The sequence below is a fragment of the Geospiza fortis genome, unplaced genomic scaffold (assembly GCF_000277835.1).
Source record: "Geospiza fortis unplaced genomic scaffold, GeoFor_1.0 scaffold130, whole genome shotgun sequence".
Taxonomy (NCBI): Eukaryota; Metazoa; Chordata; class Aves; order Passeriformes; family Thraupidae; genus Geospiza; species Geospiza fortis.
Window position 1 is genome coordinate 253991 of NW_005054300.1, and position 27369 is coordinate 281359.

General features: G+C 47.6%; 1 protein-coding gene across 1 annotated transcript; it reads right to left on the reverse strand.

The window, feature by feature from the left end:
* Window positions 1-27033, reverse strand: VWA2 (von Willebrand factor A domain containing 2). The gene is made up of 15 exons (XM_014308873.2): window positions 26901-27033; window positions 23253-23335; window positions 23112-23170; window positions 22481-22555; window positions 18853-18986; window positions 17418-17527; window positions 9488-9682; window positions 8556-8686; window positions 7766-7898; window positions 7307-7362; window positions 6365-6472; window positions 4974-5555; window positions 4111-4662; window positions 994-1116; window positions 1-284 (listed from the first exon to the last, which is right to left on the reverse strand). Exons 2-15 carry the CDS (start codon window positions 23303-23305, stop codon window positions 151-153), a joined length of 2445 nt encoding a protein of 814 aa, XP_014164348.2. The 5' UTR covers window positions 23306-23335; window positions 26901-27033; the 3' UTR covers window positions 1-150.
* Between the last annotated feature and the right edge of the window lie 336 nt (window positions 27034-27369).

Sequence of the window (27369 nt, forward strand, 5' to 3'; positions counted from 1 at the left end):
GAAGCTCAGTTTGTGCAATGCAGGAATTGGGAATGGCCTCAACACAGTTCCTGTGCTGGAGCAGCTCCATCACTGCCAAGGGCTGGACAGCGCCTGTGAGTGGCAGGGAGTGTTCCTGGATGGAGAACTGGAGCACTCAGCACATCTGTGTCAATGCCTCTGATCCATTTGCCTTTTGCTGTGCTGGAGGGCTCTGGAGAAGTGCTGCAAACCCCGGGGACTCCACTGCACATGGGAACGTGGAGGGAGGGCTGGAGATCTCGGAGAGTCACCCCGGAGAACCCCTGTGGCAGAGGAGAAGCACAGATGTGGGATGAGGGCTTTAGGACCATGGGATAAGGTCACACTCAGTCCACACCAACCAACCAACCAACCAACCAACCAACCAACCAACCATTCCCTTAGATGACAGATATTAGAGGCCACAGGCTGGAAGTCAGAATTCAGGTAAAAAGCAAAATATTGGGCAAAGGGAAAACCCAGCTAAATTGAGAACTTCATGCTATGGGCACAAGGCCATCTCTAGGGAGCCAGAGACTCCTCACCTCCTGGCCATTCCTCCCCTGCTGAAGAGAAGGAAGGAAATGGGGAGGTTTTACACCATGGACAGCATTGAAAGGGGTAGTGAGGGTGTCTGCTCCAACAGAAACAGCTCCCTCCCATTAAAAGAGAGTAAAATCTTTCCACCTGGAGAACCTAGGAAAGATTGTTTCTTCTAGCAGGGCAGAGGGAAAAGGGGAACAAAACAGAGTGGAAGATTATCAAAATTATTAGACCTCCTTGGGCTCCCCCCACAGTCAACTCACTCCGTGAACATATAAAAACACGCAGCTTCTCCAGAGAAGCCCTTGCTCCCCTCAGCAGCCCAAACCTCTGCACTTTCCATAAAACAGAGACCACACCAGCACCAAGGCCTGGCCACCAAACAGCTGTCCAGGGGTTTCTCTGCTTCGAGGAGAGGTAGGATGAGTTTGGGGGGCTGCTGGTCCTTACTGCTCTCGCAGTGGGGTCCCTCCCAGCCCTGGCACTGGCAGCGGTAGCTCCCTGGCCCGAGGATGCACACGCCCTGGTTCATGCAGGGGTTGGGCTTGCACAGGTTCACAGGGCTTCTGGCTTCTGCAACAGACACAGAGCAGAGAGCAGGCTCAGGCACATCTGCATTATTACTAGCTGAGACCCACATCCATCAGGAATGCTGCAAAAATTGTCATCGGGGGCTAATGGGACTGGAGAAACATTTAATCATGGCAGAGGGAGCAAGCCACAATTCTGTCTTGACACTTCAACCTAGAGACAGAATGGCTTTTCTATGTCTCAATCTGGAGAATATTCCCAGTAAAGCTTAAAAGAGTCACTGAATGATAGGCTGCATATCCCAGAAAAGCAAAATGGAGCATGTGCAGAGCTGTGAGCCCCCCAAACTCCCCACACCACACATGGACAACACAGAGCAAGACACATGCCCTGCCCTAACAGGTTCACAATCCCAAATACCACTGAAGTTCAAACCTCACTTTGCCCCAGAGAGGATAAGAGTTTCCACTGGAGAGGAATAATGAGAAGTTGCCAGCTGGGAAGCAAGGATAGCATGAATGGAAAACAACACAGGGAGAATTTCTGTGTTTCTTTTCTAGGGGGCTTGAGAGAAGCCTGCAAGCACAGCCCAAGTTGTTAGCCCTGTTGTTATGAAGTATGTGACAGCTTTCCCAACCCTCTCAACACAACAGAGCCCAGCTGTCAGCAGGGCTGGCAGTGTTCCATGCTGCCTTGCTGCCAATACATTAGGTTAAGTAGCAGCATCCCAGAGGAATTTGCTTCCAGTCTGCTGGCAACACCACTGCAGTGTTGGTGAGGGTGTGAAATTCCTCTGCTCAACAACCACTGACATGGTGTAGAGCTGCTTGCCTTACCCTTTGCTCCAGGGTAGAAAAATCACAGAGAAAACAGAAAAAGGGGAAGGAAGAAGAATACAAATCCTATCCCCTATCTGTCAGGGAGCTTTCTACAGCTTAGCAGACATTGTGCTCATTCTCCCTCTGCACATCAAATCTCAACCCACACCTAAGATTGGCAAAATTATACCTGAAATTATTTTTTTTGACAGTCCTAGACCTGAGACATATCAGTTTTTAGCTCCAGTTGATTTCATAGGGAACCAAGCCAGGTTCAAAACTATTTTTGTTACCATGGGATTTGTGAACTGAGGTCCTGCCTGAGAGTGTATTCCCAGGGATGGACACTTTCACTATCACTGGGCTGGAAGAGCCCCTGGCAATGAAAGCTGGATCTCCTGGACACACCACTCATCTTCCAGGTGCTGCTGCTGTTCCCCAGGGAGCTGTTCCATGGTCCTCTGCTCTACAGGTGCTCTGCTCTGTCAACTTCATCCCTCCAGGGATGCTCCCCAGCACAACCTCACAGTCCCTGCTGTGGGGAATCATTCTGCCCCAACACCATTTCTCTGAACTCCAGCCTGCTGTTAACATACCTTAAATGAGGTTCTTGAGCTTTGATGATGCTAATAACTTGTATTTCCATTAATCTGATTCATATATATTTAATGATTGGGAACTTTTCTCCTAAACCTTAGGTCCTTTTTTTCTGGACTCTTTTCAGGTGAGCCTCAGAACTAATACCATATTCCAGGTATACAGAGCCAGGGTCTGTTTCTCAAATACTTCTATAATGAATCATAAATTTTTTAAGTCCTTTCACAGACAATGATTCTGTTATTAAGCCTTGGATTTAGGAGTAGAAGACTGAGTGAAGGGCTTATGTTTACATCACCCTTGGCCCCATCCTATCAAGTACAAACTTTGATTTACTTGCAGATGAAATGAAAGCAGCAATTCAGTCTCAGGAAATGATATGTTACTACCCTGATTCATTGAACCCTGCTGTCTCTTCCCCTTCACCCCTGGCATTTTAGCTAATTCCAAGGTATACTACATTGTTTTTGCAATAACACAGCTGAAAGTACCACTGCAACAGAAACACACTGAAAAGCTGAGGCAGAAACCATCTGCAGAGCCTGCCAGGAGAGCAGCTCCTCACCCCAAAGAGATGATGCTGCAGCTCTTTCTAAGCCTGAAGGAGACACAGGCGTGCCCAGAGATGAAAAGGACCTCTGTGCTGAAGTTCAAACGTGCTTCTTTTGATCTTATAAACATGTTAAAACATAGCAAATGGATAGATGTTAAACTTAGGCTACTCTGAATGAGAAAACAAGGCATGGTATTTTAACTAGGAGGACTTTAATTGTCACTGTCTGAAAACTAGAGCTGCTGTCCTTTCTGAAAAGCTGATTTCTAGACAACATGCAAGTGTTTAATATTTACTATTAGAGCCATATTTTTCCCCAGCTGAGGACTGACACCCATGACTCAAAGTTTTGAAGAAACGTCACCTATTTTTTTTCAACCCCCAAACATGAGTTTTTAACAAATATTTGAAAATTCTTCCCTTCCACTTTGAGGATAAGGATTTGGTCCTAGAAATAAGATAAATCACAATTTGTGTGAAGTTTAGTTTAACAGTCTGAAGGCTTCAAAATGGACAGATTCTGATTTTAAGATTAAATGCAGGACAACACAAAATCTCAAAAGCTTACGCGATAATTTCAGTAGTGGGATAGTAAGGATGAACAGGAGTGATGAGCTTGCAGACTCACTTTACAAACACCTGGTCACAAACCAGTTGAACAAGAGAGTAGACACCTCACTCAGGGACCAGCACAAAAAGGGGCCCATTAAGCCCTCCCCCAGAAACACTGAAGAGGAACAGTAACACACAGCAAATTCTACAGATTTAAAGCAACATCAGAAAAAGAAAAAACTTCTTTTTCCTTCAGAGAAAGCAGAATCTAATCTAGCAGGGCTGAAAGAGCCAGTCACACTAGGCCACTCTCACCCACTGGACTGAATCTTAGGAAAGTTGGTTACTAACTCCTGCAGGATTGCTTTGGGCAGTCATCAGAGCTCTGTGTCATAGTTTCCCCATCCGTAAAACACAAACGATAGTACCAAGTTCAGTCAGTAAAACATCCAAAAACCTGCAACAGCAGCAGCTGGTGGCACTGACAGAGAGAGTGATGACTGGAGGCTCTCCTACCTTCACAGATCCTCTCGATGATAAGGCCTTGGTAATACTGCAGGTCTTCATAGGAGGAGATGTGGACCAGGTAGTTGGGGGACCCAGCAACTCTCAGCAGCGTGTCCCTGTCTGCGTCCCCAATGACAACCACAAACACCAGGATGCCATTGTGCCTCAGCTGCTGAGCTGGGGCAGCTGCATCCTGCATGCCCCCTCCATTGGAGAGCAGCACCACCACCTTGTTGACACCAGGCCTTGCTCCCTTCTGCACAGTCATTACATCACTGTGAACGTGCAGCAAGGCACTGCCAGCAGAGGCTGAGCCCCCAAGGAAGGGCACCTGGTCGGTGGCCTGGAGAACAGCAGAGCTGCTGGTGTGGGTGTCCAAGGCAAAGACAGTGTGAGCTTTGCTGCCATAGGTCACCAGGGCAATCTGGGTGACGTCCCGGTTGATGATGAAGTGCAAGCAGCTGCTCCTGACAAAGTGCCTCAGGCGCAGAAAGCTCTCCAGGCCAACTCCAGACGAGGCATCCACAGCAAATGCCAAATCCAGAGACTGGGCCTGGCAGCCTGTGGAAAGGAGCACAAAGATGGTGTCTCTCAGAATATTTATCTGCTCCTTTCTGACTGAAAAATGGCAGTGAGAGGAAATTGTGGGGAAAATTCAACACTGCTGATCACTGATGGTGAAGGGTGATCTATGTCTCTTTCACAAGATCCATCACAAAAATCACTCATGGAAGGTTAGTCCCTGGATCTGTGACTGACAAACAAAAACAAGGACATTCATCCTTCTGTACTTCCCTCCTCCCTGCTGGAATTCAGGACACCTCTGCATGGTTTGGCAAACTTGTCCCACCTTGCCCACACCACAGCCTTACCTTCAGGATTGCCCACACTGCAGATTTTTCTCTGCAGCTCTGGCATCCTGTTGAAGAGGTCCTGAGGGTCTGAGTAGACAATGGTCTGCTGTGGATTGCCAGTCAGCATGGTCAGCTCTGCTCTCATGAAGCTGCTGCCTATGCCAATCAAGAAGATATTTTGGTCCTTTGCATACTTAGTGGCCTCTGCCACCGAATCCTGGGACTTGGAGTCAGTGAGCAGGACAACCACACGTGGGAGATCATCCTGCACATCTGCAAAGACTGGGCTACTCCTAAAACCATGTTGTGCAATGTACTGCAGGGCTCTGCCTGTCAGGGTTCTCCCTCCACTGAAATTCAAGGCATCAATACTCCTCATGAGACTGAGTGCGTCCTTGTGCTGGCCCAGTTCAATGGGTACCTTGACATTGTCATCATACTGGGCCACCCCCACGCTCACTGGGGAGTCCTGGCCCACCATGGCCTGGAGGAATCTCTTGAGGAAGGCCTTGAAGCGCAGGAACCCTTCCAGTGTGACCCCTGCTGAGCTGTCCATCAGGAAAAGGAGATCCACGCCGCACTCCAGGCTCAGCTTTGCTGCTGGAAAGGGAGAAGGCAATCAGTCATCTGCAGGGCAACCCCAACAGAGAGAGGCCTGCTGGAAGCCTTGTGGAGAGGGGACATTGTGTCCAAATGTTTTGCCATTCATATCATGAGCTGGAGGACAAAGGAGCCAGGAGCAGGCTGTGTTTTGGTTGCACGCCATATAAACCTTTAGAGACAGGAAATATCTATGGGAATTCTTGCAATTTTGGATGGCAAATTTCAAATCAGAAATTTGAAATTTGCCATCTAAGAGAGCTCCACTCTCTTAGTGCTGTGGGTAGAGCACTCTGAATGACACAATCACACACTGGAGAAAGGAGAGAGTCCAAGCACCAGACCCTCACCTCTGACACCCTGAGACACTCTGAAGCTGAAACCTTGGTTCTGAGGAAAGTAAGTACAAGGTGTTTTCTAATGATCAGGAGCTTTTGGCTTTTTCACATTGAACCCCCAAAACCAGGAGCTCCTGCTGCACCCATGTGTGTGGGGAGGGGACCAACAGACACATGCATGTCTCTCCCAGTGACTCCATTCTCCTGATCCCATGGCACCTGCATTTAGGCACAAAGGCAGCAATTCCAGGGTGAGACTGTCAATACTGGTGCTCGTCATACCCACACGGTGTCTGAACAGCAGGACCCAGCCACTGGGCCTGACACAGTCATGATCAACATGAGAATAAACTCAGCCTGCCTTTGCAGAAAAGCCCAAGGACTGTGGCCCCACCCCAGCTGGCACAGAGGGTGTCACCACGGCAGGACTCAGCTGAGAGGGAAGGAGACAGAGCACAGGCTCACACCTACCACAGTGGATGTCTCCTCCATAGCCCAGCAGGCAGAGGCAGTGGTACCTATCCAGTCCCTCTGGGACACACGTGCCACCATTCTGGCATGGCTGGGAGTCACAGGGGTCTGAACAGGACAGGGAAGAGAAAGACAGGTCATCAGCAGGGAGCCTGCCCTTCCCCATCCTCTGCCAGCGTGAGCAGCACTGCTAGTGGAAAAAGGGTCACAGCTCTGCCCCTCTTGCTGCAGAGTTTGAACTAACACAGGGCCACCTCACCTCTGTGGTCATTTCCATTTGGGATGGCTCTCCAGCAGGCTGTGACAAGAAAGCAAACCAGACTCTGACTTCCTTTGATGTGGAACAATGGCAGTGACACCATATGCATATAAACAGAGAATTGCTAAAGGTCCTGCAGCCCTGACAGATTTTCAGCAGCAATGAAGGGGTCAGGATCTGGCCTGCTGCTTGGTCAGTGTTGTACTGATAAAGAAAATGAAGCTGCTGTCACCTGAACTTGCAAAAAAGGCTGAAGGAGCACAGCTACTTCAAGAGCCACAAAAATAGGCTGGTGATCAGCATGTGTCAGGCTCCCCACTAACCTTATGCTGCTTATGGTATTAAGTATGACTGGAGGCATCACTGCATGCTCCCCTGGCTGGAGAACAGTGACTCCCCACAGGCACTGGGAAGCAGTGCAAGACTCTGCCCCCAGGACATGAACAAGTGAGAATTCACTGGCTCCTCAAGTGGAGGAGAAACTACTGGGAGACATTTTAATCCGGAAGAACTCTGATCATAGATACCTGTGAGAAACAAAAAATGGATTAAATATCTACTGATCACAGTCTCTCACTCTGAGAACAATTTTTGAGAAGTGAAAGCAAACCCCTGTCTTTTTGTTCTTTAGCTATTACCTTTCCTGCTTCATAAATTAAAGTTTTGGGAGAGCAAAATCCCACCTGGACATACAGTTCGGAAGCACCTGGATGGGTGTTTTATCAAGACTCGCTTCCACCTGAAACAGGAATAATAAGATCTGTCATGAATTTAAATATTAACAATGTGCCTTCAAGGTGGATCTCACTGTGTTTTCAATGGAAAAAATTTTCCTTTGAAAACACAGGTTTTCAAAACAATTATTTTTAAAAAATAGTTCAGTCTAAATGAGATGGCAAAAGGAAAAGCATAATTTCATTGAATCTACCTTCTTTTTTTTTTAATTAAACTGTAATCTTTCTATCTTAAAATTCTCAGCCAATGATCAGAGCAGAGACTCTTCCTAGAACTAGAGACTGTTTGCATCAGTCTTCCAAGGGATCTTCATCCCAGTAAATAGTCAAAGTCAGATAAAAGCCTCGTTACTGTATTTGTTATCTCTCAGCCCCAGTCATTTTTAGAGCTGTGGGTGCCCAGCTTACCTGGTGAAGGGGCACAGAGAAGCCTGCACTGCATTGGGCTGCTTTGAGCCTTTCCAACACACATAGCTGCCAGCCAGCTCTTTCACAATCTCCAGGGTCCTGCGCTCACATGGGTGGGACTCAACTTTGCAGCCTGCAGCAAAGTAAAAGGCAAACTAGCCTCAATTGCCTGAAAATACAAAGGCTGTAAGTGCACACAACTGTTTTCAGCTACCTGACAACAACAGACTGGGCAGAGCTTCCAGAGTGACACCCCAGAGGAGAGATTTCCTGTTGAAAAGATCACCAGCCTACTCCACTTTCTGAGAACCTAAATATTCAGCCTCCTTTGCTTTGCTATAAACCTCACACTGCTGAGTTCAGGGTTCAGTGACAGCTTTTCAGCCCCTTTTGTGCCTTTATCATTCATGTGTTTGATTTTCTGCTACCTCTGGACCACTCTAGTTCTATTCTTTCTAACTCCTGCAAGCCCCGGTGCCTCCCCTTAACACACAGCCAAGTCCATTAGAAAATTTAACACAACTGCTTTTATCCCTCTATCCCCTGTCACATGAGCAAAAAGCCAATATTCCCATTTTGAGAGGTGAATCAGGATGCAGAAAGATTTAGGATTCTGCAGCTTGGAGGTATTTGGAGAGCATGCCATCCTGTTTGGGCACCAGAAGCAGATTACCCCAAAGTGCAGCACCTGCTGATTCCCCTGTGTGCTTCCTGACACTGCCTTATCTTCCTCACTCAGTGCCATGTCCAAGCTAAAGCATGGGCACAGAGGTGTGGCCAGCAGGGTCACCTGGAGCGGTGGCAGTGCAGACAGGGTCACTCAAGGCGCTGTACAGGCCGTTGGCAGCATCCTCAGCATCTCCAGCAAAGAGCAGGTGCCGCTCAGGGGGCTCGCTGGCCAGCACCTGCAGCTCCTCCCACCTGCCAAGCAAGGCACAGGTCAGCTGCTCAGCCTCCCCCACAAAGGATTAAGAGTCAAAACCAACCCTGTGCAGCAAACAGAGAGTTGATGCAAAACCATGACACTCCTCAGTTTCCAAGATCTTGCTGTGTTTAGTCTCAGGCAGCAGCATAGCTCTACCAAGTGGAAAAGTTTCCTTCATCAGCTCTGGCGCTCCTCCTACATCAGCCACCAAGTCAGTGTTTCCCCTGTGCCTGTACTAACCTGAAAATCCTTTTTTTGTCATGGTTTAAGAATGGTATTCCCCAATTTAGTGCTCTCACTGAAACCAGGCCCACACTTGCTTCCCCTCTCACCTCCAGCTGGAAACACAAAAGGCAAAAATATTTCATGGACTGAGATAAGAACAATTTACTGAGAACAGAAACTAAATGAGAAATCAAGCAGCAACAGCAGCAATAAAAGTACAAATAACAAAAGATATAAGACAAAATCAATTTACTTGGAAAGTTTATCTCAACACTGACTGTTTTGTCCACCACACTTTCTCCCCTCCTTGGAAGGAAGGAATGCCCTTCCTCTCTGAAGGGAAAATGTCCCTTGTCCCCCACCCCTGGCAATGATAAAGTATGGATTATGGTATGGATTACCTCCTAGATACATCCACAGCTACAGAAAAAAGAATCAACCCTGCTCTGGCAAAAACTAAGACACTTTTTCTCTTTTCAAAACTTTTATCTAGCCTGAGACAACTCCTCACTCACCAGGAGTGGCCATTTGGCTAGTTGGGTGTCTGCTTCCCACTCTGGAGAGTTTCTTACCTTGGAAACTTGATTCCCACAGCAAAAACTGTTATGTGTCTCTCCTTCACCTGCATTGCAGGCACTGCAGTGCTGCCCTGGGACTTTCCATCTGAAATTATGATCAGGACTTCAGGGACACTTGAGTTTCTGCCACCAGGGAAACCCTTGTTGAGAATGTACTTCAGAGCCTGACTTGTCTCTGTGCTCCCACCTCTAGAAAGCAGGGAGATATAATGAAAAAATAAGATATCAGAATTCCACCCTGCTACTGAATTTACTGTTTGGGTTGCAAATTTTTACCCTGTGGTGTGACGGTGTTCGCAGGGGTCTTAGGATGAGGGAAGAGACGAGGATTTGACTCCATGTTTCAGAATGCTTGATTTATTATTTTATGATATATATTATATTAAAACTATACTAAAAGAATAGAAGAAAGGATTTCATCAGAAGGTTAGCTAAGAATAGAAAAAGAAAGAATGATAACAAAGGCTTGTGTCTTGGACAGAGAGTCCGAGCCAGCTGGACTGTGATTGGCCATTAATTAGAACCAACCACATGAGACCAATCACAGATCCACCTGTTGCATTCCACAGCAGCAGATAACCATTGTTTACATTTTGTTCCTGAGGCCTCTCAGCTTCTCAGGAGAAAAAATCCTAAGGAAAGGATTTTTCAGAAAATATCATGGCTACACTCTGGTAATGTGAAGTGTAGCATATTTCTGCTTGTTGCCACACAACAGATCCATGGGGATGTCTAATCCTGGCATTCTTCTCATCTTCCTACCCACTGGTTTCATCTGTTCACCCTAATGGCCCTCCTCTCCAACTCAGAGTGGTCTCTACAACAGTGTTTCTGCAATTGGTGCAGTAACCAGAACTCTTGGATATTTGAACTTTATTTCCATTTCTACAAATGTCTCTACAGCTTCTGTTTTTCCCTCTGAACATTGTGGTCATTCAGCTGCTGAAGGGGTGCCGGGTGTGGCCCTTTGTGACACAGGTGTATTGTGTCAGGGCCCTGGGTGATGTGGGACACTGTGGTGGCCCTTGTGACGCAGCAGAGGGCCGTGTCACGGGTATCTAAGGGGCACAGAGCCCTGGGGATCCCATTCCTGTGAGAGCTGCTCTCTCAGGAGGAAGCGGCTCCTGGGATCCCTGTGCCCCGACCACGTCAGATGGTCGGGAGGAGGAGGTGAAGCCCAACTCCCAGCCCCCAGCCTGGCTGGATGGATGGAAGACCAGCCCTCAGGGGGCAGTGGCTGGGGGCAGGGGGCAGCTCAGGCCTGCCTCTGTAGGACGCTGAGGAGGAGCGGGCCTTTGCCCACATGGACAAAGACTGGGAATATGACTCGGATCAACAGCTTTCCCCATGGAGAGACATTACCAGACGGGAGCTCCGCCTTTGGGAAGAAATGACACTCCAAGAGTATTACCAACTACAGGAAGATGTGATGGCCCAGGAAGTCTCCCCACGGAGAGCTGTGAGGCACCAAGAGTTGCATCAGAGGTGTGAGTGTGGGAGAGGTGCAACTGTGAGAGTCCAGTGGGGAGATGGCCCACAGCAAGGGCTGCGGGGAGAAAGTGTGACAGCCCAGGAGTTGCACCAATTGGACACAGCGGGTGAGACACACCAAGAGCAGTCCAAGCAGGAAGGGGAGGCACACCAGGAACCATCTCCTTTGGAAGAAGTGCAAGGCCACTCATTCCAATGGGAAGGAGACAAGAGAGACCCAGAGTTGTCCCAGGTGGGAGACAACAGGGACAAGGACCTATCACAAGGAAATTACTACAATGTCCAGGAGCTGCCCCAATGGGAAGAAGATGGGAGTGACCAACAGCTATCCCAACAGGAAGGAAGTGTCAGCAGCCAGGGGCTGTCCCACGGGGCAGAAGGCATTGATTACAGCATGTGGGACAAACCCTTGCTCCCAGAGAAGGATGAGGATGCCCAGGAGGGCCCCACCTCTCCCAGCAGTATGGGCACCGAGGTGGCAGGAGAGGCAGCCCTTGAGCTGCCCAGAGCCTCTTCTGCCCGGGGGAGCCCCACAGAGGATGAACTGGCAGCCACTCTGGCAGGAGGTCCTGAGGAGGAAGAGCCCCCCGAGGTGGAAAAGGCACCAGGCTCTCCTGCCCTCAGGGAGAACATGCCATCAGCAGCAGCAGAGAACCCATGCTTCTCCCCAGAGTGCAGCCAGGCTGTGCTGGATTTAGCAAGGCGCATCAGCTATGAGATCGTGGACAATGCTGTACTCGTGATCCAGGAATCTGGCCAGCAGCCAGAGGAACAGAGGGACCTGGAGCAAAGCTTGGATGCTGAACTAGAAGCAGCACTTGCAGGAGGAAGAGGGGGAGAGAGCCCAATCTCTGCCTCACACAGCCCCTGCTGCACCCCCAGCCCCTTGCTCAGCCCACTGGGAACCTCCAGTGAGGAGCAGGTGGAGGCAGCCCTGGCAGAGCAGGAGCCTGAGGAGGGGGCCTTGGCTGGGGAGCTTGAGCATTCTCAGGGCGAAGATGAGGAACACACAGAGCTGTCCCAAGGAGAAATCAACAAATATCAAGAGGAGTCCCAAGGAGAAGCCTCCGTTGAGCAGGAGCTGTCCCTAGATGAAGATGGTAGGTACCAGGAAGAGTCCCAAGGAGAAGACTACAGTGAGCAGGAACTGGCCCAAGTAGAATCCAGAATCTACCAGGAAGGCTTCCAAGAAGAAGCCTGCCCTGAGCAGGACCTGTCCCTGGAAGCAGCTGGTAGGTACCAGGATGTCTCCCAGGGGGGAGCCAGCACTGAGCAGGAGCTGTCCCCAGCAGAAATCAGTGGCTACCAGGAAGGGTCCCAAGGGGAAGCCAGCTTTGAGCAGGAGCTGTCCCTAGAAGAAGTTGGTAGGTTCCAAGAAGAGTTCCAAGAGAAAGACTACAGTGAGCAAGAGCTGGCCCAAGCAGAATCCAGAATCTACCAGGAAGGGTCCCAAAGGGAAGCCAGCCCTGAGCAGGAGCTGTCCCTGGAAGAAGCAGGTAGGTACCAGGAAGGGTCTCAAGAGGAATCCAGCAGTGAGCAGGAGCTCTCTTTAGAAGAAACCCAAAGCCAGCACGAGCTCTCTGACTGGGATGAATGCACTGGGGAAGAGCTGTCCCATGAGGATGTTGAAAACTACCAAGAAATTTCGGACTGGGAAGAAGCCACAGAGCAGGACCTGTCCTTAAAAGAAGCCCAAAGCCAGCATGAGCTCTCTGATTGGGATGAATACATAGAGGAAGAGCTGTCCCATGGGGACATTGAAAACTACCAAGAAATTTCAGACTGGGAAGAAGGCACAGAGCAGGACCTGCCCTTAGAAAAATCTCAAAGCCACCACGAGCTCTCCGATTGGGATGAATACATTGAGGAAGAGCCATCCCATGGGGATGTTGGAAGCTATGAAGAAATTTCAGACTGGGAAGAAGGCACAGAGCAAGGCACTGAGCAGAAGCTCTCCTTAGAAGAAGCCCAAAGCCACCACGAGCTCTCTGACTGGGATGAATCCATCGGGGAAGATGCACTGTGCCATGGGGATGTCAGTAGTGACCACGAAATTTCAGACTGGGAAGAAGGCAAGGAGCAAGGCCTTCCCCAAGGACCAGTTGGTAGCTCCCAGAATCTCTCTGATTGGGAAGAGCACAGCGAGCACGGGCTGGCCCATGGAGACGTCAGCAGCTACCAAGAAGTGTCTGATTGGGAAGAATCCATTGGCCAAAAGGTATCCAAGAGACGTCGCTGCCGCCTGTTCCAGCTGCTGCAGAGGCCATTCTCCTGCCTGGCCCCACAGCTCCAAGATTAGGGCTGGCTGCCAGCACCAGCCTGGGCCCTGCAGGGGCAGCTGGCCCTCAGCCTGCCCCCCATGTCCTGGGACAGCTGCCTTTGCCCAGACATGGCCCTGCAGCCCCAGCAATCCCCTGCTGCTGCGGAGCATCCCAGGCTGGTCTCGCCAAGACAAATATCACCCATGTGGCCAGCCCCAAACCAGCACCCGTGGGGGACACTTGGTGCTGTGCGACTCAGTGGTGAAGGCCACAGACTCATCAGGGTGGGGAGAGACCTTAAATGCCATCCAGTCCCACCATCACCCTGGCACCACCTTCGTCACCCTGAAAACCATGTCCCCAAGTGCCACAGCCAGATGATGCTGGAACACTTCCAAAGACAGAGACTCCACCACCTCCCTGAGGAACTCCTTGCAATCAATGCCTGACCACTCTGTCAGGGAAAAATGTTTCGAATATTTCATCAGGACCTCCCCTGGTGGAATCCAAGGACATTCTCTTTCATCCTGTCCTTGGAATCCAAGGACATTTTCTCTCATCCTGAAAATGTCCTGAAAGGACATTTTCTCTCATCCAGAATCACATGCTGATCCTTTGGGATTTTATCCATGAGGAATGGGCACAGACAGGTGCTGCTCCCAGGACTCCACTGCACACTGCACGACTTCGCCAAACACAATTCATCCAAAAGAGACAGAAGTTGGGTTTTAGAAAAAGAAGCATTAGTAAAAAAAACAAAAAAAAAAAAAACAAACAAAAAAACACACCACCAAAACACAACAAAAAACCCACAAAAAATAGGAGTAGGACTAATAATAATGGCACTTAGGGCTATAGTCTAGTTGAGTGTTAGGGAATAGGGTGGACTCGATGATCTTAGAGGTCTCTTCCAATCTCATTATTCTGTGATTCTGTGATAATATGAGGAAGATTAAGAAGTAGTAGTAAATAAGAAAATAATTAAGCATAAGAACAAGAAAAAAAAGAGTAATAATATCAACGAGAATAAGAAAAAGAAAAAATAATAAGAACAAGACTAGGAATAAAAAAGGATAAAGTATAAGTAAAAGGAAAAAAAAGGAAGAATAATGAGAAAAAGAATGCAAATAGAAAAAGGAATAAGAATGATAATTTTAAAAAAAGAATAAGAAAAAGAATAGGAAAAGGAATAAGAATTTAAGCAAGAATAAGAAAAAGAAAACAAACAACAAGAAAGAGAATAAGAAGGAATAAGAAAAGGAATAGGGACAAGAATAAGTTGATGTAGAAGAAGAAATAGAAGTAAATACTAAGAAGAAGGAGAAGAACAATAGGGATGATAATAATAAGATGATGATGAAAATAAAATAGTAGTAGTAGCAAATTATTATTATTATTTCAAGATAAATAATTATTATTATTATATCAAGTTCTATTATTTTAATATCAAATTAAAATACACATCTACACATCCTCTAGCATCACTGAATGGTTTCGTTTGGGACAGACCTCAGAGATCATCTAGTTCCAACCAATTCTCTTCTGCTCTTTTTCTCTCTCTCTGAGACATCTTTCCTATTTCTCTCTCTCACACATTTCTGGTAAATAAAATCCATGTTAAATAAAATCTGTATGTTGCCATCATATGGTCTCATTTGCATCTTCATTTGGGCAGAGGCATCTTTTCCTAAAACACATTCTAACATTCCACATCCTCCTTATGCTGCGCCCCAGACACAGCTGTAGTGCTCCAGGGGTGTCTCAAACAATGGACTAGAGAGCCACAATCACCTCCCCGGACCTGCTGCTCCTCACTCCTTTCATGCAGCCCAGCCCAAGGGTGGCTTTCTGGGCTGGCAGCACAGACTGCTGACTCAGGCTCAGTTTCTCCTGCATCCACAGCCCAAGCGCTCCTGCTCAGCCCCTGCCCTGCCCAGCTTCCTCCCACACATGCCACAGACCTGGTGATAATAAAGGCACTAGGGCAGAGTGAACATTTCCAGCTGTCTTTTAATTTGCCCACAGAGTTGTGCCATAAATAATTTCCTGTAATTGCCCTTAAGGGCTGCTTTTATCGCTGTCCAGAGCAGTCCAGGGGAACCAAACCACAAGTGTCACTCCTTCCTTGGAGGATTCATGTTCTTTGTCTGCACTGACACAAACACACCTCATTTGTTTTCCTGAACATGCATCCTTTGCCCTAGCACCTGATTCCTGATTTGCTTGTTCTGGAAAAGCATTTCATCATGCCCAAGTGCACTGTTTTTCCATCTACCCTCTGATTTTCACAGAAACTTTATCATTCTGTACTTGCTAGGCCTCTTTGCTTTGAACTTCCTCCTCGGCACTGTATCATTTCCAAGCATACTCAGTGACCACGTGTTCACAGCAAGTCCAAATTTGCCTTTTTCTGACCAGATGTCTGTGAGATGTTTCACTGAATAGTGTTTTGCATGATGAAAAACACACTGTGCATAGTCAGTGTAGTGACTAAATCTTGATGAACTCAGTACACTGTGCCCATGTGAGCCCTGAGGATTAGAAAAAGTTAATAAAGAGCTCATTAAATTGCTTATTAATTTGCATTTGGAGCTTCACTGGGGTTTGACACAGTGGAAGTGTGTTTGAGGCATTACTCCATTAAGGATTTTCTGAAGTACAAGGAGATCTGGGCTTTACCTGCTGTCTTTCTTCAGGGGTAGCACTAAGAAGGTTTCTCTCCTGTAACCAGCTGCTGACTGATGTGAAAGAAATTCATAAGAAATTTAGCTTGAGATTACCACTGAGTATGGCTGGAACTGGCCAACGAATTCCAAAGCTATTTGGACAGCATTCACAGAGAGAGACCAGCAGTCTCCAAATAAATCACAAAAGCTTCACTCCAGTCTGGTGCTGCCTCCTTCCAAGTGCTGTCAGCTCTGGGCTGAAGTCAGGAAATGCCTCACTGGCCAAAGGCTCATCAGAAGCACATCAAGGAACCTCTCAACCAAGATGTCAAACACCCATTTTTTTTCAGAAGCCAACTGGAATCCATCCATAACTATTTTATCGACTGCAGAATGTCAGCTTTTCATTTAAACTAGATGAAATAGCTAGGCAAAAAGTAATTATTTCTGTTTGATCTGTCAGCATCACTCTGTTGTCATCAGGGAAATGCAGTGCCAGCCAGCAAATGCTGCTTCACTGTCTCTGCTCTCACAGACTTTCAACAACAACCAGAGAGGGGGAATGCATCTTTGTTTTCTGTAAGTTTTTCCTGTAACAGTACACAAGAAGTTTTCTCGATTTGCTAAACTCATCAAAAGAAATGCAACAAAATCCAGCCAGCTGATCTTGATTGAAAAATGCAAAACTGATCACATTTGCTTGCAATATGTGCAACATCCTGAGAGCAGCAGATATCCATGGGAAATGTTGATCTAACCCTTAGTCCTAAAGCAGATCAGCTAAAAGAGCAGACATCCAGAGGCCTTACCAATACCTCATCTATCATCAAAACAAGTGCTACTTTGGGGTGATTGTCAGATCCTTAGTAGACCCAAATGTATTTCTCCAAGATGGAAAGTTTGGATTTTGAGAGGCTCTAAGGACAGCTCTTCTTTGGACTTCTGGCTCCATTGCCTGGGCTCATGGGAAGACATCCAAGTCTTAACATTCAGGGAGAAAAAAGGTTTCCATCTGAAAACCTGATCCTCTTGAATTCAGCAAGCACACACAGATATCTACAGAGCAGCAGTTCATCACTGACTACAGGACAAAAGGAATTGTAACCACCAAAAAATGAAGCAGCACACTGTTCTGCCTTAGCTCAGCCATGAGGGAACAACATGCTTGTTTTTCCATGGAGGATGTAACCCACTGCCTGGCTCTAAGAGACAGAAAGACCTGGAAAACTCTCTATTTACAACATTATAATAGGACACTGAAAACTTTGTCTCCTAACAGCATTTACCAAGACAGACCAGGTTTCACATTTTAGTGGATTGTGGATCATGGAGCACAGTGTTCATTCACCTCCCTCCCTGGGGACATCACACTGGTGTATGCACAGCAGAAGCAGAGATTTCTAAACCTCAAAAAAAAAAAAAACAAAAAAAAAAAACCACACCTAAATCCAGAAACTAAGCCCAGAAAAAGCCCAGAAAAAGAGAAGAGCTGTAAAATAAGCTGACCTGAACACAGTCCTCTTGATTCTCTCTTTCACTTCTTGTTTGGTTAGATAAGAATCCAGTGGGAATTCAAGGTGGGGAGTTGAGCTAAACTGTATCATTCCCACACGGACCTAAAAGAAAAGATTGTGGAAGGTTATGAAAGGTGTGTGTGCATGCTTTACTCTTTTGATCAATTTACAAACTTGGGAAGACTAAATTGTATAGAGGCAAACTATGTTTTTGACGTTGAGCCAGAAGTAGTCTCAATGAACTTAGAGCAGGAACTCCATTATTATCTACACAGACTATAAACAAGGCAAAAAAGTTTATCTGGAAGCAACAGCAGCCTCTGCTGCAGTTAGAGGCAGCTCAGGATCTATATTTATCCACTCAGAGCAGCTCACAGCCTCAGGGGCAGTAAGTTTATAAATAACACCTTCTACACCAACCCATTTATCCACTGGGCAGGCAACGTTTCCATCACTGAGAGTAGCTCCCTCTGGCACTGAGCACAGCAGGCAACACAAACCAATACTTTTTCTAATAGTTCTTCTAAAACCATTTTCTCTAGTTGAAAATGCAAATGGACTAAATGGTCTGTACTGGGCAATACATCCAGAATACTTCACTGAAGCCTTACAAGAAATGTTAGGGAATGTGACAATTCCAAAGGTGAAAAGACTACCAATTTTCAGCCCAATCTATGTGAGCATTAAGTGAAAGACTAGAGGAAAGACGCTATTTAAAAAATAAAACAAAACACACCACCAAATCTGCAAATATTAAATATTCACTGACACAAGCTTCCCAAAGACCTGACGTTTATTTGGAAAGGCTCTGGCACGGAATCTAGTCCAGCAGCCATCCCAGTCTGCTCCAAGGCCCTCAGCTGAGGCAGTGTTGTGGAACTGATGCACACCTGGAACTGCTGCCAGTCTGGCTTAAGTCCCCTCAGACAAACCCCAGAATGTTTCATTCATGCCCAGAGGTGCCTCAAGGCTGACCCCAGGGAGCAAGACCTGAAACCACAGCAGCACAGCACCCATCTCCTTCTGGGGGAAGCAGAGCAAGCAGACTGTATCATTTACAGCTGTACAGAAAGGTGGCTAACTTCCCAGAGATTAATTCTGCAGCTTTCCAAGGAAAAACAAGAGAAAGAACCAATTCATCTATGAGCTTCCAAACCAAAATAAAATCAGTAAAAAAACACCCAAATCATAATCTTTAACCTGAAGGATTATGTATTTTCTCAAGTTGAAAAGGAACTGCTTAAAATCTGAAGAATCAAGAAGCATCTTCCAATCCCACTGCTTCACAAACAGCATCTTTCTGATAAAATAAATACTCTGCATCCATGGTAGGTTGAATTTTGCAATTTCACTCAGCATGTTACCACTGGCCTTTAGACACACTGCCAAGCTGTTTGAAAATTAAAGGAGGCATGCCTGACACTCACTCTGTCTGGATGGATGTCCAAGGCATCACAGAGCTTGCCTGCAAAGTGCTTGGACCTTTCAAAGCTTCCTTTGCCAATGCTGTAGGAGCCATCCAGGAGGAAAAGGACATCTAATGAGGCAGAGCACTGCATCACTAGGAGAAAAAAGATATACACTGTGAAACTGCACTTTGTTAGCCCTGCTCTAAGGGAAGCAGGCAGCCAAGAGCTGAAAATCCAGACAAATTGCAGAGGATGGACAGGGACAGCCAGTGCTCACCACCCAAAGCCCAGATGCACCAGATGCAGCCCTGCTCCGGCCTGCAGCAGCTCCAGCTCAGCTCTGTCTGTCAGACTCAGCTCAGCCTCAGCCTGGCCTCAGTGACAGCACAGAGCAGCCAGTGCAGTGAAGTATCACCAAACACAGGGAGAGGTGCTCTCAGAGAGGGCACAGAGCAGCAGGGAAAGGGAGCCCTGCCCAGTGGGACCTGCAGACCAAGGCACAGACAGAAATCCAGGAGGCATTTACAAAGTCTATAGAGTCCCACAGAGCCCAGTGTGTTTCATCTGCAGCACATTTTTCAAAACAGGCTCTTATTTCCCTAGACACAAATTCACTGAACAGCTCCCAGACACTGACAGAAAGACCTTTCATGAAAATCTGCCTTTTATCTCCTCTTCAGAGATGTGTCTTTGTATCACCCCTGCCTGCATGAGCATGACTGCTCCCAAGAAGTTTCTGAGGTGCTTTTGCTGCAGTGGAAGTCCACAATTTCACTGACATCCACATTTAATTTTCATTCACTGAAATAAATAAATGGCAGACTGCAGACTATGAAGAATCATTTTCAAAGCATTTAAAGGGAAATTTTAAAGTTTCCTCTACAGCATATGCCAGAATCAACTTCAAGGGAAAAAGAATCCAGAAGCTCAATAGAGATCAAGCACACTGACCCCTTAAAAGCTGTTTTGGCCAGTGATGTTACTCTACCCCCATTATTATAATCTTTTTATCGTCACTACTTTTTCCAAATCCTTCCTGCTAGCCAAAACCTGAATTTATAATGAGGGTTTTCTAATACCAGATTACATGGATTGAAAGTTGTGAGGCATTCCCTTCGGGGTCACTGGCTCTCCTGAGGGGGCACCCAGCCTTGCCCTGGGGCTCTGTGTTGAGGACAAGCTGGAGCACAGCCTCCCTGCCAGCCCTGTCCTGGCTTGTCAGCCTTGCCCTGGGAGCTGGGCTGAGCCTGGAGCTGAAACAGAGCTCTTACCCCTGCCTGAGCATGCACAGAGAAAACTGCAGGGCCCCTGTCGGAGCTCAGTGCATCCCTCTGGGTGTCCAGAGTTGCCAAGGACCCCACCAGGGGGCTCAGAGACCCTGGCACACAGCCCAGAGCACCTGCGGGTTTGATTACGACCCCTGGAGCAAGTCACCAGCTTTGTATGAGGAGCTGAAAGTCACAGAAGTTTAAACAGCATAATAATAAAATTATCACAGGGTGAAAATGTAGATTTTAGGATTTTTGGTATGGGGACAAGATGGAGGAACTTGGGTGTGTCTAGCCTTTCTTCTTCTTCTTGTTCTCCATTTTCTGCAGTGATGTTGGCACTTGGGGATCGGATTAGAGTAGAAGTGCACTGTCTAACATAGGTGATAGGTATTGGGAATTAAGTGTAAATATGTTATATGTAGTTTGTAGTATAAAAAGACAACACCACCTCGGGAGCAGTCAGAGTGCCTGTGGCTGCCCTGCTGAGCAGATCTCGGCTGGGCAGAAAGAAAATTTAAGAGATAAGAATTAATAAACAACCTCAAGACCAAAAACTGAAAAGCTCAGACTCGTTCTTCAGACGTGCGAGCCGAAACAGAGACATCCTGCACATCTCGGGGCAACAATGAACAACCAGCCACCCGAGCAGCCCTCAGACTGGGCTCAGCATGGAGAAACAGCCCTCGGGGGGCTCTGCCCTGAGGGGTGCCAGGCAGCTCTTCCGCAGGGAGGGACTGGTGAGCAGGATGCCTGCAGCCCAGCAAGGGACTCCTGGGGATGTGCAGCAGGGAGAAACACCCAAACACCCATCCCTGGCATGGGCAGTCTGAGCTGAACACAGGGTGCTGCAGGGTAGAACTGGAGGGCATGCCTGGCATAGGAATGAATGCACTCTATCCCTTGACAGACAATAGAATAAAATGGTGATCAGGTGTCAGGACCCAGGACATCCCTCTGGCTGTCCTGAGCAGCCAAAACCCCTGCAAGGGATCTCAGAGACCCTGGCATAGAGCCCAAAATGCCCCTGTGGGTTTGATTATGACCCATGCAGCAAGTTACCAACCTTAGATGAAGATCTGCAAGCCATGACAAATTAAGTAGAATGATAGTGAATTTATCACGAGGTGAAAAAGTAGATTTTGGGGTTTCTGGTATGGGGGTTCAGAAGGCAAGATGGAGGGATCTGGGCATGTCCAGCCTTTCTCCTTCTTCTTCTTGGCCTCCATCTTCTCCTGTGATGTTGGCACTTACAGATTGGTTTAGAGTAGCAGCTCACTGTCTAACATAAGTGATAGGTATTGGAAAGTGATTGTAAACATTGTATATTTAGTTTTTAGTATAAAGACATAACACGGCCCCAGGGGCCGGCAGAGTGCCTGGGACTGTGCTGATGGACAGACCTCAGCAGGGCAGGAGAAAACTTTTTATAGATAAGATACAATAAACAACCTTGAGACTGAGAACTGAAGAGCCTTGACTCCTTCTTCAAGTGCTGGGCTGGGAAAAGAGACTCTCTAACACTCTGACAAGCTAAAGATCCTGACAATCAGGAGAGAATTCACAGCAGAGTTTATCAGTAACTGATTGCCGGTACAACAGGGGAGCTGCAGGTGAACGTGGGCCAGCCAGAGCCCCATCAGCCCTGCTCCCAGCAAGCTGGCTGTGCTGGCTTTACAGCCCCAAAAAACACCCACGTGGGAGGTCTGATCAAGGCTGTAATTAAACACAGCTCTGCAAATCAGGATTGGTCGGAGCAGGCGCTGAAGAACTGACAGAAACACCATCCAGTTGGCAAATAGCCAATTCGAGGAAAACAGAGTAGATCACATCCCAGGAGAGCTAACACCAATGAGGGAGAAAGCCAGGCTGGGGTAGAGGCAGCCACGGTGCTGTGACTGCCAGAGCATTGCTGGGGACTTTACAGACTGAAGAGGGGCTAATAAATGTAAATAACTACAACAACCAACTTAAAAAAAGCCAAAACAAAACACGCCAAAACAAAACACACCAAAACAACCAAATGTCACTATAGGACACGAAAAAACACAAGTGCACACTGCTGTTCTCAAGGTGAAGAAAAAGGGAAATTTATTTTCTGACTCCAACATTTATAGTTTTCCGAAAGTGCCAGCGGATTGGAGGGTGACAGTGCCACCTCTTCAATGACACTGGTCAAACCAACAAACCAACAGTCCATCAACTTTCTCCTCCTCCATTAAGGAATGCAAAACAATGAGTTATTTACAGAACGTGTGTGAGAAAGTTCACTACAAGAACATCAACATCAAAAGGCTTAGAAAATCTTAAAAAACCAGGGTGACAACCAAAGAAAGAGGGAATTCAGATATAGAAAATGCTTTATAAAACAAACTTACACTGGCCAGCAGCTGAGATCTTGCCAATCATCTCCTGGCCAACGTGGATTTGTTGTATACCCAATGGCAGCAAAGCTGTGGGATCAAACACATAATCATCCATGAACAAGACATACAGGATTTAACCTATAACAGCAAAAATGCTGGTTTGCTGTATAGGTTTCATAGCTGCAAAACATAATTTGGTGACACAGCAGCGTATCTATGTCAGGAAATTCCTTCTGGCAGGGACACAGAGAGCACGGAAAATGACAAGGATGGGACTCCAGCACACAGGACAGTCTCTCTGCTCACTGCATGCAGGGACAGGGCAAGAATGAGAGCTAGGCCAGCATTAGACTTCTGAGATTACAGCCATAAACACAGGATAGATTTAGGCACTTTTAATACCAGCTTTTCCCACATCACTTTACATACGGATCAGTCACGTGTTCAAATTCTCCGAAAGGCTGTTTCTCCAGGTATTATTTTCTTCCCCTTTTGTGTGAGACTATGCTTCAGAAGTTTATCCCTAAACCTCCTGGAGAGGCACTGACTTGGCTCTCATTCCTCAGAGTGAAGAACTCCAGTTGGAGATAGGGAAGCACTTGAGACCAAAACCACTGATTCAAAATGGCAGCTTTAAACATACCTTGGGAAAGCAGGAAAATGCAGATGGACTCAAAGGACAAGAGGTTCATGGTGACAAACCTGGAAGGAAAAAAAAAAAAAAACAAAAAGAAACAAAAGAGGAGAGGAATAGAAATCCAATTCCCAAAGCCAATTTCTTTACCTGCAGCTGGTCATCTTCTTCCTGGGTGTCTCAGGTGATGAGCTCAGAAACATTTTGTCTGGGGGCCAAAAGTAACTCCTGCCCTGGGGAGAAGGATAGGGAACAGATAGAAGGAAAAACATGAAAATGAAGGAATAATAGAAAAGGAAATCTCTCAACGTACTCCTCTCCTTTCCTATCACACCCGGAGAGAGCAGCCCTGTCAGGGAGGGACAGCCAGCACTGCCTGCCCTCCTCTCCATGCCCGCGCAGACCTCTCCTCTCCTCCCTCTCCTGTGCACCTCCCTTTCTCAGCTGAGTCCCACCAGGGCGCCTGGGGAGGCCAGTGGAGAGCCCAAGAGAGCTGCTGGGGGCTTCCACTGAGCACAGTCTGAGCCCCGTCCCCCTGAGCCCCCCGTCAGCTCTGGCTGGGACGGCCCCGTTCAGGAGCCCAGCCCAGGGAGCCGTTCCTCGAGCAGCGCTGCTGCCTGTCCCCATCCCCAGCCCCATCCCGTCCCCATCCCATCCCCTTCCCCATCCCCTTCTCTGTCCCCATCCCCATGCCATCTGTGTCCCCATCCCCTTCTCTGTCCCCATCCCCATCCCATTCCCCTTCCCTGTCCCATCCCCGTCCCCCATTCCCCTCCCCATCCCCAATAACACTCAGCCCCAGGCTCTTTCATGCCTCTGTTTTACAAGGACTGGCTTTCTGGGGCGATGTTTTTATACATAACTGTCCAGCAAACTCAATTTTCTGCTCATTTTTCCTTTGAAATCAGCGAGGCTGCCATCACATCCTAGGTAGATTTCAGTGACACTTTCAAGCATGCCCAGATTTAGACCAAATGTATCTGGTAGAGCTCTTGGCTTTCTATTTCAAACATGGATATTTATTTTTTCTCCAGATTAAAAGCACTCACTGGACCAGATTCCTGATGGGTCTCTGCCCCTGTCATTGCACAAGCAGATTTTCTTTATGTAGTTAAAGACAAATATGTGTGCTTCCTGATAACCAGCTCTATTAGTTGTTTTTCCAGAAAATGGGTGGATTTTTCTCAGGAAATACTTGTCTCTGCAGCAAATTATATATCCCTCACACCAGACAAGGCAAGATACCTAAAGCAGGTCACACTCAGTTACCTGCACAGGTACAAAATGAAGAGGGGATTAAGAAATCCCCTCTGGCATCACTCCACCAGGGATTACAGACACAGTAATGCTGTCCTGCAGTGCCAGGCGCAACAAGCATCCCCCTTCAGCAGACTGGACAGATCCCAGGCTTGGCTAAGTAAAGGGAGATCAACACAAAATACAGCTTCATCGGGGAAGCCCCACTGTGTGTCTCCCAGGAGCTTCAAACCTGCAAATTCCACAGAGGAAAGGTCATTCTTCTGTCATTATCTTCAAGGACATTCTTCCCAGGAGCTATTTCCAGGGGGCACATCACCCAGGGCTGGACAGGCCTCTGCCTGCAGCCAGATGTGACAGGTGCTGGGGGATTTCACATTGTTTTCACACAAAACTTTGACAGGTCAAGAGGTTTCGCCAACTTGGTTTTATCTTGGGTTTAAATCAACTAATCTGCAGGATGATTTCTTTGCCTGTTAGCCCTGCCAGACCCTCAGCAACAGGAATTGAAAGAAATCTTCATCATCACCTGCTGCTCATCAGCATTAGCCCAGGATTAGCAGCTTTGCTGGGGGGGTGGGGTGGTGAGTGAAGGACATTTTCAGTTTATCTTCTCAGCCATTAAGATAGGGAATTTTAATAAAGTCTACCTCAATAATGAGTCAAAAATACATATTTGTTAAACCACACTAAGTCAAAACTCCTATTTTTGTACTCAGATGCTCACTTGGACACATGAATATGATGACAAATTACTCTTGCTAAGAAAGACTTGTCACCATGTGTAGTGTGTTTGGGGGAGTGACACCAGAGATGGGAAAGAGAGGCAAAGGGGAGAAAAGATCCTCTTGACAAGTCCCTTCCCAACATGTCTTTCAACATTGCAAAATATCACTCATTTTAATCGGGGAGAAAGCAGGAAAGATTACACTGCATATTCATTAAAACATATTCTTAACAAGCCAAGCAACCTCCTGTCAGTGCTGAGGAATGGCCCCAGCTTGCTGAGGGGAGCTCACTGCTACGTGCTCATCTGATGTTCAGATGTAGGGAGGGAGAGAGGGAACCAATCTTCCTGTCTCCTTTTTCAGTCTCTCTCAGCTTGTTTTCCATAAATAAATTTTACTTTTTTCTTCTTGCCAAGGTTTGGAGGCAGTAAGCAACTTCTGAGCCCCAGAGCATCCCCTCTGCCCAGCCCCAGGCATTGCTTGGGGGCAGCTCACAGTGGGATCTGAAACTGAAGGGCGAGGAGGAAGACAACAGGGGAAACGTTTAACTTCTCCTTAAAACAAACATCACAGATTTCAGTCTAAAAGTTTTGACAATGTTTTTTTCCAAGGGATAAATAGGATTAAATTTCCAGAAGACACTCTGCAAAACCAGTTTATTTGTTCTCCTCTACCCAGTTCTGCAGTGAGGGAGTTTTGAGAGGCTCTTTTCCCCTGTGCAGTAAAGGCTGCTGTCCATAAAGACTTTGATCTTGCAGCACTGCTCACATGGAGTACTGTCAAAATCAGCATGCTGCAAATCAGATCCTGTATGACCCACGAGTTACAGAATAAAAGGCATTTCTCTGACCTGAGAGCTTTTGCTAAACTTACTGTGCAGTTCATTCTGACAGAAGTGCTTATGCTACTGACTTTGCCTGTGGCTAGAGCACACACTGAAGATGACATGGCTGATACCCCAACACACAGATGAGAAGTGGGTCGGAACACACACTGCCTGTCCAGCACAGCCCTTGCTGAATAAATGGGGAAATCTGATTGTGTGGACAATTTATCTCACAGTGATGCCTCACCTTTACCATGCAAAATAAACAAAGAGGCTACTCTCATTTCTTTCATGAAGTATCGAGACACAGTAGAGGTATCAGTCTTTCCTTGATTATTAAGTCGAGATCAAGTTGTTATCATGTCTTTTGCAGAAAGATGTCTATTACAGACACGAGACACAACCTGTTGGAAAGCCAGCCCTGGCAGGCCCAGCACTTTCCTCTGGTCACACCCCAAAAAGTGCTAGAAACAAATTAAAACACGAGAGCACGGGCTCAGTCTGGTTTCCTGGGTGGTGGGGATTAGTTTTATTTTACTAACACATCATGGCCCTGTTTATTTATTGGAGAGATTCACGCCGTGTTCCTGCCGAGCTGCAGCAATCCCCGCACGGAGCTCGGCATCCGGGCTGCGCAGGGGCTCGGAGCCGGCCCCGCATCCCCGAGCACACCGCCCAGGGGACAGCAAGGTGTGCCCGCCGATGGGACATCCCGGGCCGCTGGGAACCAGCCCCAGCCCACCCCAGAAAGGCTCTCCCGGGTCCCATCGCCCCCGTCCTGCTCCGCGCCGGGCCGCGGAGCAGCGGCCCCGAGCAGCCGGAGGAGCCGCCGGGGCTGCCCCCGAACCCCGCCGCACACCCGGCTCCGCTGAGCGAGCCAGCCCCCAGCACCTCTGAGCCCCACACGGCCCCTGCCCTCCCGGCCGGAGATTTAGCATGTTCTCGGTTTAAAAGGGTGGGAACAAAGCCCTCCGAGCCGCACTTTACCTGTCCTCGGCAGACTGCGCGGCCCCGGTGCACCTGCGGGGTTATGAGCAGCCTTCTCCCCACCTGGATTTACACCATTCCCGGCTGCGACACCCTCTCCTCCACATCCACCACAGCCTAAACCTATAACTACGAACTGGGGGGTGGGGAAACAACGCCAGGAACACCCACATTGCTGTAGGTTACATTTAGGAGGAACATTGGCGTATCCGCTCCTCCGATAGGCTCCGGACAGCCCGAACTGTCAGCTGCCCTGGAGCACAGCCAGCAGGGCTGGCAGCAGCTCCGAGCAGAGCAGACACACAGGCACTCTGCTCACAGCAGCCCCAAGGGAGCTCTATGTAGGATTCAGACTTTTTGAATGTTTTTTCTAATGCTCGTTTTTCCACAGAAAACTATTCTTGACCTGTGAGCAGAAGTACCATATTCACGCCTACTACACCTGGAGGAATGATGTAAGGGGCCTGTT

Bases quoted from the DNA above. Each gene is read 5' to 3' on its own strand.
- VWA2 (XM_014308873.2), bottom strand. From the start codon at position 23,305: ATGTTTCTGAGCTCATCACCTGAGACACCCAGGAAGAAGATGACCAGC. The intron at 23,171-23,252 runs GTAAAGAAATTG...TTTTCCTTCCAG, and splicing joins AAGAAGATGACCAGCTGCAG to GTTTGTCACCATGAACCTCT. The intron at 285-993 runs GTAAGGACCAGC...CCTCTGCCACAG, and splicing joins GGGACCCCACTGCGAGAGCA to GGGTTCTCCGGGGTGACTCT.